This window comes from Heterocephalus glaber, unplaced genomic scaffold (assembly GCF_053883595.1).
Source record: "Heterocephalus glaber isolate CG9 unplaced genomic scaffold, H.glaber_assembly_v1.0 deba00001523, whole genome shotgun sequence".
NCBI classification, from domain to species: domain Eukaryota; kingdom Metazoa; phylum Chordata; class Mammalia; order Rodentia; family Bathyergidae; genus Heterocephalus; species Heterocephalus glaber.
Window position 1 is genome coordinate 20,440,861 of NW_028258327.1, and position 17,578 is coordinate 20,458,438.

At 36.3% G+C, this 17,578-nt stretch overlaps 1 protein-coding gene across 11 annotated transcripts in view; it reads right to left on the reverse strand.

The window, feature by feature from the left end:
* Znf292 (zinc finger protein 292) overlaps nt 1–17,578 on the reverse strand; it is an 86,306-nt gene that overhangs the window by 36,745 nt on the left and 31,983 nt on the right. For all 11 annotated transcript variants that reach the window (XM_087188044.1, XM_087188038.1, XM_087188037.1 and 8 more), the window contains 2 exons: nt 1,242–1,396; nt 976–1,054 (listed from right to left, as the gene is read on the reverse strand). In XM_087188044.1, the coding sequence (XP_087044170.1) occupies nt 976–1,054; nt 1,242–1,396 (234 nt within the window). The remainder of the gene's footprint in view (nt 1–975; nt 1,055–1,241; nt 1,397–17,578) is intronic.

A 17,578-nucleotide genomic window follows, 5' to 3' on the forward strand; every position in this document is an offset into this window, starting at 1 on the left:
CTCTGAACAAAAAGCCCTGGTTCAAGCAACTACTCTATGATATGACCTATATCAGTTGGACCCAATAAATATTTTAGAGCATAAGCCTCAGTTTCCTCACCTTTAAAATAGGGAAAACATACCTAGCTCAACAAGTTTTCACAATCATTAAATAAGACACATTTTAGGGCCGGGTATTTAGCTCAGTGGTGCCACTGCCTGTCTAGAAAGGGCAAGGACCTGAGTTTGATTGCCCGTACCAAAAAAAAAGACACATTATCACTGCATTAAATAAGATATGTAATTGCTGCTGATTTTCAGCAATTAGTTAAGCTGTTTCTAAATCCAAATGAGGGCATTTTCTAGGAGGTTTTAGAATATTCAAGAAAAGAAATAACTACTCTTAACACCAGCTGTTTAAATTTCACTGAAGGTTTTGGTAAGGAATAATTAATAGACAATGAAAGCACTGATAAAACTGAAAGTTTCTATAAAATACGAAATATCTAAATTCAAATAAGGAATGAAAGATCAGTGTTAATGTTGGCCTTTTGTATTTTATATTTGTTTTAATGTTCAAACTGTAGATAAGATATTATTTATCAACATGCTTTTACAAAAGTAAATCTTAAAATACTAAGCTTGTTCATATGTTCTTGTGTTCTTTCAAATCACTACCAGAAATTACTTGTGTATTAAAAATTCCCTTAAATCCCCCCCCAAAACAAAACAAATGAGGGCATTTTCTCATTTTCCCTTACTGCTCTGGTAAAACACTAATTATCTGACCTTAAGGAACTGTTCAATATTCAGCCAATTTATCTTAATGTGTAAATTTGTTTATTAAGCATCTACTATTTAAATACAAGGCACTAGTGTTAATGGCAGCAGCAACTGATATTTGTCATTACTTACATGTTAGTCAAATAATTTTAAGAATAAGGAAATCTGAGCTAAGATATACTCATATTAAACCTAATAGGTAAATATTCTTACCTGTACCAGTGTCTGAAATTGCTCCCACTGTTTATCTGATAACTCAACAGGCAGACACAATAAAAGTTCAACACAACTTCTAAAAAAACGAAAAGTTGATAAGGATAAGAAAAATTATTAAAATTCAATGTAAAACAAAATCATTGATTTTAGTATCAGTAGATTCCACATAAACTATTTAAAATTAAATTATCATTATAACTTCAGACACGAAGTTTTTTTAAAAATCAGCTAAACATAGTTTATTTACTCAAAGGTCTACTCACAATGCCAAGCGTTCCAGAACCAATGCTACATTTTCACATTCAGAGGTAAGATAAGGTCGAGCTTTAACATAACTTCGGATAGCCACCGTGTATACCTCCAATAAAGGTAAGGGATCTTCTGAAGTTTTCCATTTCTCTGCATATTCAAGGAGTGTCTGTTTTGGAAGGAATAATAAAAAGTATTCAAAATGTAATCAAAACACACAGTGACTTCTACACGGAGAAATTCTGAAAAGTAACATTTTTTGTTTATAAAACAAAAGGTAGCTTATACTAATTATAATATTTAAAAAATAAAGTTCATTCATATTTCTGTAGGAAAAGATACTTTAATTCATCCAGCAACAGTATTATTTCATGAAGTTTAGTTTCAAATAGTGTGTCAGCTCCTTTCCCCCCAGTCAAAATGCCACTTTAACTCAATAACTGCTTATTAAAATGCAAAGGTTACTTTAAAAAGAAGTCACCTGGGCAAGGCATGCAGTAAAGAATATAAAAGAATATTTATATTCCCTATTTTTTGAATAGGGAGCAGAAATTTCAATACTTAGAAACAAATGAATTACATATGGTCACAAACATTTAATTTTTTAGGCCCATTTAAAAAAGTACATCATAGGGCTAGGGATTTAGCTCAGTGGTTCCGGCGCCTGCCTCACAAGTGCAAGGTGCAAAGTTCGATCCCCAGTACCATAAAAAAAAAGTACATCACAAATTATTTCTTGACAAATTCTGTCACTTAAAAAGTTATCTAGTGAGACCCTATCTCTAAAAACCAAAATAAAGTAAAATGAGTAAAAAGTTATCTAAAGACTTTCAATGTGTAAAACTGATATAAGGAATGATTATAAGGTCAAATAAATTTTTGTAATAGTGTTTTTTTAATTAAAAAAACATTCATCACCCTTCAATGAAGTAAATGTTTCTAATTCACTTCATCAGAATTACTAAAAAAAATGTTGCTTATCCTACTGAACACAGAGAAACAAGAAGAACCTGGGAACTGAAGATACACAGAAACATAAAGACTGTACATTCATAAAAATCTTGAGTTGGTATTTTTTTTATCTATAGTTATACTAAATGAAGTGGTTTTAGAATACGGCAGACTGCTATAATTGGTCCTTTTTCCACTTCAAGGTTTAAGAAGGATTTAATCATATACATGGAAAATATAGGCGGTTCCATAGTTAAAAAAACTAAGACTATCTTGAAAGGAAAATTAAAATCTCAAATCTCCATGAGAGCTTGTATCCTCTGGCATACAAAAACAACTATTTCTTTTTTAAGCGTGGAAGGAGGAAAAAAGGTGGGAATTATATTCTAATACCAAACACTCAAAATAGCTTCTTCTTGACTCTCTGTGAACTCCAACCTCTTCCTTTTCTTTCACCTTAAGAAGGGAGGGCAAATACTCATTACTACGATAATTACAGGAAAGAGAAAAGTTGCAGCCACAATGTGAGATGAAGAGTGGGGTAGGTCAGAGGACATGCAAATAGGTCCAAACCCAACCCCAAAGCAAAATCCCAGGAAAGTTAAAGCAAAAAACCCTCTTTCTCAGGCACTGGGGAGAGGGATATCCAAACCTTTCCCACACGAGCCTGGAAACCAATCTGCTTTCAGATCCATACTTTCATTTCACCTTATAGAACCACTATATTCAAAAGTGTCCTGGGACAACACAGACTATCTACAGTACAATTTATGAAGCAGTTCCATTCCGGGAGAACATTCTTAAGTCAAATACATTTGTAAGTCCATTCGACAAAGCTGAGTTTTATACACCCATGACACAAACACACAATGTATAGTATATTGCTTCGTGCTTCCTAGCATTCTCCTCCACATCACCACTGCTTTTCCTCTTGCTTCCAGACATTCTGGACTCTGACTTAGCACTGTACTACTACACACTATCACACTGTACAGTAAACACAGAACAGAACAACTGTGACAATGCCCTACAGATGCGTGAGCAACTTTCATGATCTGTTCACAACTAAGAATGTTTGTAATGCGAGGTTCTCTCGTATCTGTAAGTTTGCAACTTGAATGTTCTAAGTCGAGGACTTTACTGTACAGGGATAAAAAGAATGAGAAATAAATTCCTTAGTTTCAAGGAAATTTGAAATACCTAGAAAACCAAAGGTTAAACCCTTCCTAAACTGTTAATGAAGGGTAGGAATGGAGCTGTTGGAGGAGGAAGGAAGCAGTATTTCCATACTTAGTACTTTAAAGACATTCTCTAAGAGGGCCGGGGATTTAGCTCAGTGCTCAGTGGCACCTGGCTGCCTTGCAATGATTCCCAGTACCTGGAAGAAAAATAAAAAATAAAAAAAGAAGACACTCTCTAAAGGGGTGTGGGGGCTCTTAAAATGTAATTATAAATGAATGACATTGTAGCTGGTCAATATGGATAATGATTTGAGGGTGCTTGCCCCATTCTCAAGACAACTCAGGCTTCACTGTGAACAGAGAAATTAAAGCCTCATATTGGCCTTCTCCTGTCACTATTTTACATAATCCAAGCCACAGTCCTATAGAAGTTTTACTTTCTTCTGAATATCTCTTGAATAAAGAATAACACTACTAGAAGATGAAAGCATTCTCTTGCATGTGACTTTGACTAATACAATTATAAAGTAGGATTAATTCTGCTGGGAACAACATGAGCCAGAAAAGACTATACAAGAAAATATGGAATTCAATGATGCAACCATCCAACAAATGGCATGTTAAATTCATTATCAGTCTTTCAAGCTTGTGCCATGGGCATAATGGTGATTAATTTAAAAACCATGCTTTAGTTCCTAGCATAGAACTCCTAAGACCCTTGAAGCTGATGGATGAGTCTTTCTTCTATGTCAATTAGATGACTTTTGGCTGAGGACTGCCTAGACAAATTCAGGATAGGGCTAGTCACTAGAAAGAGATGCTATGATTACTACTGGAACTTTCAGACCCACTACATCAACTACTAGGGAAGGGTAAGGGGCTACAAACAGAATTCTCTAATGAAAACTCCGTTAAAACAAAACAACAGGGTTCAGAGAGCAGAACAAATTGTTCAGAACTGACAATCACATCCTTGTGCCAAAAGGGTAGGATATATCCTAACTGCATAGAAACAGGCTCTTGTACTTGGGGCTTTCAGACCTTGTTTGAATTACCTCTAGCTCTTCATCAGTACCATGTATATGTGTGTGTGTGTGTGTGTATATGTACACACACACATACACATATAGTTTTGGAGGCAGGGTCTCGCTATATAGTTCAGGCTGGCCTCAAATTTGTGATCCTTCAGACTTAGCCTCTCCAGGACTGGGATTACAGGTGTGCATGACTACACCTAGCTTGTATCTTTTAAATAAACTGTAATGGTAGGTTAGGCATTTTTCTCATTAGGTGAGTCATTCTAGCAAATTATTAAACTTGAAGAGGGGGTTTTGAGAGCCATCAACTTTGTAGCCAAGTCTGAAAAAAGTACAGGTAACTTGGGGCTTGGTATTCTCAACTAGAGGCTAAAATACGGGTAGCTAAGAAAGTGAGCCCTTGAGTCCATGAGTTCTAATGCTAACTCCAGGTAGTTAATTGTGGGTACTGAACTGTACCGACAATGATCTGGTGTTGGAGAGTTAAGAGAAGGAGTGTGCAAAATATACTATGTACGTGGTATTAGGAGTAAAAAAAGAGAAACCTATCAACAGGACATAAAAATCTGAATTAAACGAGTGTACGTGTAGTACCAGCTATGTGAAAAGTTGAGGCCAGGAGGATTGCTTGAGTCCAGAAGTTTGAGGACAGCCTGAGGAATACAATACCTTATCTCAAAATTAAATTAAAAAAAAAAAATTAAACTATGAATTTAGAGGCTAGGGGTGCAGCTCAGTAGTGGAATGCATACTTAGCATGCATGAGGCTATGGGTTCAATCCTCAGCACCCAAAACATCAATTTTTAAAAAACTTAATTGGTCAGAAAAATAACTGATGTCATGGAACGTAGGAACCAGAAAACATTTAAAAAATTATCTTAAGTCATTTTATAATGAAGAAAGAGACAAAAGTACATATTGGTGACAAGGAGAACGTTTAAGTAGCTATTTTTAGGCCATTTAGAAATAACATATAGGGTTGGGGATGTGGCTCAGTGGCGCTGCGCCTGCCTGGTAAGCGCAAGGTCCTGAGTTTGATCCTTGGTACCGCAAAAAAAACCCAAAAAAACCCCAAAAAGACTAGAAATAATGTATATAGGGAGGTGGCAAAAGAAAGGATGATGACAGAATATGATGGTATGAGAAAGAAACCTAATGACATTTATTAGACATAGAACCACAAATCAGGTTAAAACGCAAATATTTATCATCTGTATAGTTTTAAGAGTTGTCATTCATAGTAAGTATAATGACAATAGAGCTTCTCTGGTTCTCAAAGCATTACGATCAGAAGAACACCTGTAAAATGGAAAGCATGCCACATGACTAGTTAATAAATTATGTTTTCCTCAATTTAAAAAAGTACTTATTTGTTTCTAATGTCTTAAATCTATACAGGACTTTCAGGTGGGAATCCAGGAATGATTATACTCAATTTACAGAGTTAGAAGACATTTTAAAGATCATTTAATTCTGCTTTATAGCATAATCATTAAAGGACCTCGTGACATGCACAATATTAACACAATAGATAAGCAGCAAAGGCAGGCAGCCTCATTCTCTGTGCAACATTTTTCCCACTACAAACAAGTGTCATTTGTAGTGATATAATAAAACTATAAATCTGTGGAGTTATTTTATAATTACAAATTGTCATTCAGCTATAATATTTCAGTTATTCCATACAACTCTTTTTTTTGTTGTTAAATTTTTATTGGTACATTTTAGGTATACAACACAATTACATTTCTCATTGGGAATTGTACCTTTACATGAGGCATCTTGGTTCTTATTTTTTCCCCATTCCTAGCCCTCCCTTCACGCCCTTCACCCTTCCCTATTTACAAAGACTTTATTTCCATTTTTTTCATTTCTCAGCATTTTTCCTTTCCCTTCTTTCCTTTCCCCTGCCCCTCCCACTACCCCTACCCCTTTCAACATTTCCTTCCTATTTTGCATTATCGATTATTCATAATAATCATCGGTACATTTTAGGTATACAATATAATGACATTCATCATTGGAAATTTGCACCTTTACCTCATCTCTCTTGGTTGTTATTTTTCACCCTTGCCCAGTCCTCCCTTCAACCCCTCCAGTCCTCCCTATTTACAAAGATTTTGTTCCTTACAACTTTTATGAGGTAAGAACTATTTATCCAATTTCCCAGTCACAGAGTACACAACTTGACTTCCTTACTGGTTAGGCTTACTTTTACTTGAAAGGAAGAAAGTCCAACTCAAAGCAGCACAAAAAATAAGAAAAGTTTCTCACATAAGAAATAAAGAGAAATGGCAGGTTACAGTATTGGTTAGTTCAGTGGTTCAACAGTATCTCCAAGAATGCACCTACTATATCTTCACCCTGACATAGTTACTTGGTGCCCTCCTACCCACCCCCACCCCAGGTCTCAAGAATGTTTTGCTAACTGGAAGGAGAGATACGCTTCTAGCTATGTCTCCTACCTAAAAAGTTCCTCTCAACTTCCTTTCCCCAAATGCATATAAACTGACTTCCACTGGACTTGGGGCTCAGGATTCAGAGTGCTTAAATTCATCTGAGCCAGCTGGCATAATAAAGCTTGGTTTTCCTCCACCTCTTTGAGTGACTGTCAGATTCTCCTGTCTTCAAATTGCTGTAGCTTGGGCAAGGGATTTAGCTCAGTGGTGCCGACGCCTGACTTGCAAGCCCAAGGTCCCAAGTACAATCCCTGGTACCAAAAAAATATATATAAAAAAAATTGCTGTAGCTATAACACAGAGCTGTAACAGAGCTATACCACTTGGCTGTAACACTGAGTTGTCTCACTTTACCCCAATATCACAACTAAAGAAACTTTTCATAACATTTCAGAGCCAAAGACAAAGACCGGGTGGGGTGGCGCAGTGTAATCCTAGCACTCAGGAGGCTGAGGCAGGAGGACTGCTGTGAATGAGGCCAGCCTGGATTACATAGTGAGTTTAAGGCCACCATGAACTACAGAGCGAGACCCTGCCTCAAAAAGGCGTGTGTGTGTGTGTGTGGGGGGGAGACCAAAGAAAGTATGAAAATAAGTTTGGCATGGAGGTGGGTGGCAGCTTTCCCAACAGTAACACTGGGGCAAAAGGAAAATTAAACACTGCATTAAAAACTGAGAGGAAATTATTTTTATCTAACAACTGTAAGAACTAAGATTAAAAAGTTATTTTCAGACAAGTAAGGTCTCAAAAATTTCACCTTCTAGGTGTACTCTCCCCTTTCCCCCCCAGGATGCTACTAAAAGGAAGAATTTCACCAAAATGAGAAAATAAGCTAGGAAAGGAGAATGATATCCAGGAAACAAAATCTACCATAAGCGAGGTTAAGAACTGGGAGCAGTGATACGGGCCTGCAATCCAAGCACTTGGGAGGCTGAGGAAGGAAGATTATGAATTTGAGCCCAGCCTGGGCAATTTAGCCAGAACTTGTCTCAAAATAAAAAATGTAGATGTAGATTAGTGCAAAGGCCCTGGGTTCAATCCCAGCACCATAAAAAGAAGGGAGTGGTAAGGAAGTAAGACTCCAAAGAAGCTACCTCTGACACGAGTCTGAAGAATATCTGCCTGATGGCTTTAGGAGAAATTTCTTCAAAATGAAATTGACAGATTACCTAAAGTGCTTGCATGAATGGAGAGGAGATTTATACAACTAGTGGAGCACTGGATTGAACTGGGTGATAAAAATGTAAAGACAATTAAGAGAAGGAAAAAATGTAAGTGCAGAGAAATTTGTATTTACACATTCTTCACAAACACAAAATATTTGTAAAACTGACCACAAACCAGGCCATGTAGTCACAAGAAAAAAACAAATAATAACATACATTTCATTCTTTGAACACAATGGAATAAAATTAGTAGTGTAGAAGATATTCCTATGAGGAAAATGACATAACTGAAAAAATTTTAAATGTACTCCTACGTCATGAATAAACAAAACTATAGTAGAAATCAGGAAACACTCAGATGCAAACTATAGCAAAAAACACAATATATATTTAGGAGGCAGCTAAAGCAATCTTAACAGAGATGATGCACACGTTTATACTGTCCTTTCTGCTACAACTTTAAAAAAACAAATTTGTTTCAAACTGGGCATGGTGATGCACACCTGTAATCCCAGCAGCTGGGAGGCTGAGGCAGGAGGATCACCACAAGTTTGAGACCAAACGAGGCTACACAGTGAGCTTAAGACCAGCCTGAACTACATAGCAAGACCCTGTCTCAAAACAAACAAAACAAAAATAAATTTGTTTCAACACAATATGAGCAAACACAAATTTCTTGTTTGCATCCTTTTCAAACAGCTGAACATGAGGCACATAAAGATAAAATAACTTAGGGTTTAAATTTCAAACCAAAACTAATTAAGAGAGACAAAGAAGGTCACTACATCCTTGTAAAGGGAACAATCCAAGAGGAAGAGATGACAATCATAAACATATATGCACCAAATACTAATGCCCCCAACTATACAAAACAAATATTAAGGGACATGAAAAACGACATAAGCACTAATACAATTGTAGTGGGGAACCTCAGTACCTCACTGTCACAAACAGACAGATCATCTAGACAAAAAATCAACAATGAAATACTAAAACTGAATCGAGCTTTTGAACAAAGGGACTTAATAGATATATACAGAGTGTTCCATCCCACAAAATCAGAATATACATTCTTTTCAGCTGCACATGAGTCATTCTCCAAAATAGACCACATATTAGCTCATAACACTCGTTTAAGTAAATGTAAAGGAGTTGAAGTTATCCTCTGTATATTATCACAGACACAGATCACAGATATATGATCATAGTGCAATTAAATTGGAGATCAATAGCATAAGAAACTGCAAGAACTTCACAAACACATGGACATTGAATAACACTCTCCTGAACAACCAATGGGTCACAGAGGAAATTAAAGAAGGAATTAGACAGTTTTTACAATTAAATGATAATGCCAATACAACACACAGGAATCTATGGGACACAATAAAAGCAGTTCTACAAAGGAAATTCATAGCAGTGAATGCCCACACTAGGAAAACAGAGCAAGGTCAAATAAACAACCTAATGCTGACTCTTATACTCCTGGAAATAGAAGACCAAGATAAACCCAAAGCTCATACAAGGGAGGAAATTATAAAGATCACAGCAGAAATCAATCCAATGAAGACTTAAGATACAAAAAAAAAAGTCAACAAATCGAAGAGTTGGTTTTTCGAAAGAATAAATAAAATCGATAAACCCTTAGGCAGCCTTGTCAAAAACAGGAAGGATAAAGCTCAAATTCATGCAATTGAGAACGAAAAAGGTAGTCACAGCAGATCCAGCAGAAATCCAGAGGATCATCAATACCTACTTTGAGAAACTGTACTCTAATAAAATGGAAAACACAGATGAATTACCAAAGTTGAATGAAGAAGACATAAAAGTTCTAAACATCCCAATTACAGTCAGTGAAATTGAAAATGTAATTAAAAATGTACCAATAAAAAAAGCCCAGGTCCTGATGGCTTCACTGCTGAATTCTACAAGACATTTAGAGAAGAACTACTGCCACTACTCTTCAAACTTTTCAATGAAATTGAAAGGGAAGCAATACTTCCAAACTCATTCCTGGAAGCAAGTATTACTTTGATTCCAAAAACAGAGAAAGGCCAAACCAATAAAGAGAACTACAGGCCAATCTCCCTAATGAACATAGATACAAAAATCCTCAATAAGATACTGGCAAACAGGGCTGGGGACTTAGCTCAGTGGTTTCTCACCTGCTGTGCAAGTACAAGGACCTGAGTTCGATCCCCGGTACCAAAAAAAAGATACTAGCAAACAGAATACGGAGAGTCATCAAGAGGATCATACACCCTAACCAAGTCGGATTTATGCAAGGAATGCAAGGATGGTTCAACATATGTAAATCAAAGTAATACACTATATTAACTGAGTCATGGACAAAAATCATATGATCATCTCAATAGATGTAGAAAAAGCATTCAACAAAATGCAACACCCATTCATGATAAAAACCCTGCAGAAAATTGGAATAGATAGTCTTTATCTCAACTTGATAAAGGCTACAGAACAGCCAACACCATACTAAATGGTCAAAAACCAAAAACCTTCATGCTAAAATCAGGAACAAGATAATGGTGTCCACTATCACCACTCCTGTTCAATATATTTTGGAAACATTAGCCACAGCAATTAGATAAGAGAAAGAAAAGGAATAAAGATAGGAAAGGAAGAAGTTAAACCATCATTATTTGCTGATGATATGATACTCTACATAGAAGACCCAAAAGACTTCTAGACTTAATTGACAGATTCAGTAGGGTAGCTGGATACAGGTCAAAACTCAAAAATCAATAGCCTTCTTGTACACAAATAACAGACTTACTGAGAGAGAAATTAGGGAAACAATTCCTTTCATAATAGCATCCAAAAAAATGAAATATCCAGGAATCAATCTAATGAAGGAAGCAAAAGACAGACCTCTATATTAAGAACTACAGCACTATAGAAAAAAGAGATTGAAGAGGATATAAGAAAATGGAAAGACATCCCCTGTTCCTGGGTAGGAAGAACCAATACAGTGAAAATGGCCACACTTCCAAAACTGCTATACAGATTCAATCCAGTCCAAGTTGAAATCCCAACAGTGTATTTCACAGAACTAGAGAAAACCATCCAAAAATTCATTTGGAACCAGAAGAGACCTAGAATAGCAAAAGCAATTCTAGGCAACAGAGACATGGCAGGGGGTATCACAATCCCCAACTTGAAACTATACTACAAAGCCACTGTGATAAAAACAGCATGGTACTGGTAAAGAAACAGACCTGAGGATCAGTGGAAGAGATCAGAAGATGAAGAAATAACTCCAGACATACTCAGCTACCTCATCTTTGACAAAGGAGCCAACCATTCTCACTGGAAGAAAGATAGCCTCTTTAATAAATGGTGTTGGAAAAACGATTTCAACTTGCCAAAGATTAAAACAAGACCCCTATCTTTCACCATGCACTAAACTAAAATAAAAGTGGATTAAAGATTGAAATATTAAAACAGAAACACTAAACTTGCTAGAAGATAGGTAGAACTCTCGAAGACTGCATAGGAAAAGACTTTATGAACAAAACCTCAGTAGCACAGGAACTAGCACAAAGAATCAACAACTGGGATCTCATCTCATTAAAAGCTTCTGCACTGCAAGAGAAACCACCAACAGAGCTAAGAGACAACCCGCAATGCGGGAAAAAATTTTTACCAGCTGTTCCTCAGACAAAGGTCTACTATCTAGAATATGTAAAGAACCTCCAAAAAATCAGACCAAATTTAAAGACCCAATTCAAAAATGGGCATCTGAAATGAACAGACATTTCTCAGACAAAGAAGTAAAAGCAGTAAATAAACACATGAAAAAATGTTCAACATCACTGGTCATTGGAGATGAAAACAACACTGAGATTCCATCTCACCCCAGAAAGAATGGTTGCTATCAAGAAATCAATCAATAACAAATGCTCGCAGGGGTGTGGTGAGAAAGGAACCATTGTTCTTCATTGTTGGTGGGAGTACAGACTGGTGCAACCACTGTGGAAATCAATATGGAGATACTTCAAACAACTAGGATTAGAAGTCCCATTTGACCCATCTATTCCTCTACTGGGTATCTTCCCAAAAGAATTAAAAGAATCATACCACAGTGATATATGCTCACCCATGTTTATAGGGGCACCGTTTGTAAGAGCTAAAACTTGGAAACAGCCCAACTGCCCATCAACTGGAGACTCGATAAAGATGTGGTTTTTTAAATACAATGGAGTACTTACTACTTAGCCATAAAGGAGAAACTAGAGACATTTATAGCTAGGTGGATTCACATTGAGGCGATACGCTTTAAGTGAAATAAATAGGACACACATGTGTAAATACCGAATAGTTTCTCTGATGTGAAAAATCTAAAAGTGTAAATAAGGATCAAAATGTATAACTGATATTGTGAAATAGGAAGAAAATAGGAATAAATAGGAAGAAAAGGTCTAAAGGAGTAGGGAAAGTGTGAGGAGTAGGGGAAAGGAAGAAAGGGAAAAGAAAAAATATGGAAACAAAGTCTGTAAATAGGGAAGGGTGGAGAAAATAGGGAAAAAATAAGAACCAAGATACATCATGTAAAGATACAAGATCCCAATGATGAATGTAACTGTATTGTATACCTAAAGTATACCAATAATGGAAAAATTTTAAGCAAATTAGTATCATTTAGGACGTAAATCTCTAGCTTTCTGAATTTTGATTTAACTTCTATGATCTATATAATCAATATACATTAAACATTCCTTAAAATGTTTCAAATCATATTACATTTTCAAGAAAAATGAACAATTCAGAGGTACTTGTTATATAGATACAGTACTTAAAATATTTTCAAAAAATAAGAGATTTGAAAAACCCCTTTAACTGTAGCATCCTCATAACCCAGAATCAAAGATGGAAAACACTGAAGTGTCAAAACCTAGAAATGAATGTGCATCTTTCAAACACAATTGATCGTTCTTAGAAAATAATCTGAAACTCTAGCTCTACCAATGCTTTAAAATAGATGTGTCCAAACCACAGTCCTGGACAGCTAGTAAGGCAGCCCCACAAGACATTAATTTTTAACATTATTATGTGATTTTAGTAGTATTTTGCATGGTGCAACTGCACGGTGCCCCTGTGCAGACTGTGTAAGCAACAATGGACTGTGTAGGGGAGGGCTCCATGCAGTTCCAACTCTACCTCTTGCCACACACAATCAAACTGAAAGCCACACATAGCAGTCATTAATGCACTTGTATGACTTGGTAAGTAAAAGGAAATGATTACTGATAATAGTATTCAATCTACCTACACATCTATGCTTATGAAGAAACAATTAGTGATAACAGTATTTCAATCTACCTACATGTATGTGTGTGCCTGTGAAGACAGGTATTTATTGTTACTAAGTAGACATGTCAGTTTTCTTATTTAATTAAACAGGCTTGAGTTACTTGATAAAGTAATTTAATAAATAATTTTCACTTAAGATAGTTTTTAGTAGCTGTGACACAGGAAGTACAAAACTATCAATTAACTTTTGCTCGTGATATAGTTATGATTACATATATCCAACATCACTAATACTACAAAAATGGTTGCTTACTAACTTTTAGAATGTACAGAGTTGCAATCAGGCATTTATCTAAAAAATTTTCATTATATCTCTTTACTCAATTTATAATTATACCTTATTATACCTTAGTCATTTTATCATAGACAGCTAAGTTAGGCAGAAATAACACAGGCAGTCAGACAGGACTAGGCCCTCAAGGGAGTCAGTGCAGAAGATGACATTGTAACTGTGGCTGGAGGCACATCTGTCAAAGGCGAGGCCTCTAGATAAAGATGAAATGACTAGATGTACATGTCTCCCCAAGGGATAAGCAATAAATAGAAGATACTATAATTGGTATGACCTGGTCCAATAAAGTCTAGACAGACATCAGTCACCCAAGGTGGATGACCAGGACCTCCTGATCCATCCCTTTCTAAAAAGGTTCTTGTTCATTCCATGCATACTTGCTACATGACCTGCTTCCCAATTGGATCATTACCTAAGCAGTTATACTTGTAATCTTATTGACTGATGATAGCTTTTACACATGTTGTACCCACCTCGTGATTTTGCACTATAAAACTTCCTCTGTGAAACGGGGTCTGCAGCAACCCACCTTCGGGTTTCCTCCTGTCACTCAGGAGCTATCTCTCTCAATAAAAATTTTCCTACTCTTAACCTCCATTGTTCCTTAGAATTCATTCTTCAATTTTGGGGAACACAAACTCCGCGTATCTGACACCTAGCAGGTTGATATTATTTCTCCTATATCAATTTCACTGCTTTTTGGCAATATATATATTTAATAATATATAATAGTATATATTTAATAATCATTTAAGGATGAAACACTAAAAATTAGATCAAAAATTTCTGATGAGCACCTTGAGAATTGAGAATTGGAACCACTTTCACAGAACCATTTGTTACAAAAAGACAAACTATTTCAATTGTCTTATATTTGCTGCCATCTTTTTTTAATGTTATAAATGAAAACTTTTGAAAAAAGGAAGTTGTTACTTATGTACATTAGCTGCAGTCAAGGCTTGGTACTTGAGTACTATGAAACTCATTGAATATGGTATCAATGCATTTTGACTCAAAAATTTTGTCCCAGCGTCATGTCTAGCACTTGACATTCAAGCAAGCTAGAACTTGTTGGTGTCAACTGATTGCCTCATGATTCACTACCCTTTCCAGGCAAATAATTTGTTTGCTACTCATAAGGCTCTTGTAAGTAATTCACAATAAGTACCATGACATAATGATATTTGGCCCAAGACAATTCCTTACCATTCAATGAGGTTCAGGCAAGCTGAAAGGTTGTACACTGATGCTTTTTAAAATATGGACTAATGATAATAATCAGTTATCCCCAAACTATATTCAGCTTTCAAAGACATTTATGCTACCATCCCCATGGTTAATTGAAGTAGTAAACTTTCTACTACAAGGTGCATTTCCAAAAAGCAGCAACTGCTAGGACAAAGCAAACAGACATACACTATTTCACTGACAGATTTGTTTTTGCTGGCCACACTGCCATTGCCTTCCCAAAAGTTTGCTTTCTCATTTCCACCAAAGTATGAGATAACCTTTCTTGATATTACCTTTCATAAAAGTGATACATGGTCCATTTACATTCAATAGTTTCTTTAATTTGTTATTTCTTTAATAATGAATCTGACCTCCTTTTTTCACTGGTGACTTGGTTTTGTTCTTCCACGAACTATTTTTCTACCTAGTTCTTTATCATGTTGATTAGCTCCTTCCTTTACACTCAAATTTTATATCTCAGAGAAATCAACTTTTTAAACATCACCAGTTTCTTCTGTTCATTAGTTTCTTTGCTTTGAGATAGACAGGATCTTACTATGCAGGGCAGGCTGGCCTGAAACTTACTAGGTACCGTAGGCTGGCCTTGAAGCCAGATCCTCCTGCCTCTCTGCCTCCCCAGTGCTGAGAGATTGTGGACTGCACCTGATTCCATCACCATTTTTTTTTCCCATCACCATTTTTATAACTGTCTGGACCTATTGCTGTTTTAGTTTCTTTATTGCTGAGACAAAATAACCAACATCCACAACTTAAAGAGAGGACAGGTGCATGGTCAGGCTCAAATGCAGAAATGGCATGGTGGAAAGGCCTGGCATGGAGATAAGCTGCTCTCTTCAAGGTAGCAAGAAAGCTGCCCCCAGTGACAGACCTCTTCCAACCAGATGCCACCTGTTAACAGAAAGCCAGCTGTAGCTAGCTCTCCCATAATCTAATCACCTTCCCAAAGCCCCACCTCTGAACATTTGAGGCTTTTGGGGGACACACCCTAGATCTAAACCATAACAACTGTTTTGCCTAATGACTTTATTTTTTTCAATTTTGTAAAAGGAAATATGTTCAGTTTCCTTTTATACCTTCTGGGTTTCTAGCCTGTATTGGGAAGATATCTCAGAATCCTGGAACACATAGTCTCCCAGATTATCCTGCAAGATTTTGAGTGTGTGTGTGTGTGTGTCTCCATGTGCACCCGCTACATATATGGGAAAATTTTTGCTTTTAAACTATTCTGAGGGCCGGGGGATTTATCTCAGTGGTGCCACACCTGCCTTGCAAGTGCAAAGTCCTGAGTTCAATCCCTTGTACCAGAGGAAAAAAAACCCCCAAAACAAACAAAATAGTTCTGATATGAACAAGATTCAGTTACCATAGTTTAGTTAAATAATAAGTTCCCCTAAACCAGGGGTTCAATCTTTGGTTACTGTAGTTAACTAACTTTGAGCAACTGCATTTACTCGTGTGTGGCTTCCCCATAACAACATAAGACAGACAAATCCCTCTTTCACCATTCTTTTATATAGTGCCCATATCCTTCAAATTTTCACTTAGACTCAAAGCATTAACAAATACTGAATAATGGAACAACAGGTACCCCTACCAGTACTTTGTCATTTAAAATAACTTCCTATTAGTTTCCTTTATTATTTTAATTTCCTTCTATTCCTATTTTATAGGGATTTTTAAAAATTAGGAATGGTGGATGAATTTTACCAAATGCCATTTTGGCATCTACTGGATGGGATTTGTATTTATAATTATACAGGCAATAATACATTAGGCAGAGCCAATCTATGATTCCTACCGTGATTTTTTTTAATACAGTGCTAGATTCCATTTTCTAATATTTTATTTAAATGTTTCCATACTATGTTTGGATCTTTTAGGTTTCTATATTAAATTTATTTTGGGTTCATAAGGTGAACTTTAGAAAATTCCATTCTTGTGGCCAATAACAGTTATAAAACTAGAACAAGAGCTGAGAGCCTGTAGTTGCAGATACTCCAAGGCTGAGTAAGGAGGATCACTTGAATCCAGAAGTTTGAGGCCAGCTTGGGCAACAAAGTGAAACAAACACAAAATTAGTCTATTCTGATACCACTTTATTCAATTTTAGAATTCTATATTTTATATGGAAATCCACCATTTATTCTAGGTTTCAAATCTGTTGCCATAGAGCAGCATATACATTATACTCTGGTTTTGTTTTTGGAGAAAGGGTCTCCCTTGGTTCATGGTGCTGAATCTACGGCACACGTGTTGCAGCAAGCTATTTGTCATCCCTGAACACTAAAAGGTTTGTCAACACTGCCCTAGGTAGTCCAGACTGGCCTCAGAATGATCCTCCTGCCTCACCCTCACAAATGCTGGGATTAGAGTGCTGGAATCACAGGCATGTGTCACAATGCCCAGCTAAATTAAAAATTTTTGGTTCTCTAAATCTGTAATTATGCCATCTCATTACTGATTTTGTCTATTTTTGTTGTCTTTTTATCTCCCACTAGGTCAGATCTGCACCTGGGTAATTACTTAAGAATTTAACTATTTTTCAAAGACTCCATTAAGCTTTTAATCCTTTCTAATTTTCCTGTTTCATAAATTTCTTTTATCTGTATTAATTCTCCTGATTTTTTTTCTAAGTAGCCTACACTGGGCTGGGCTTGAACTTGCAATCCTCTTGCCTCAGCC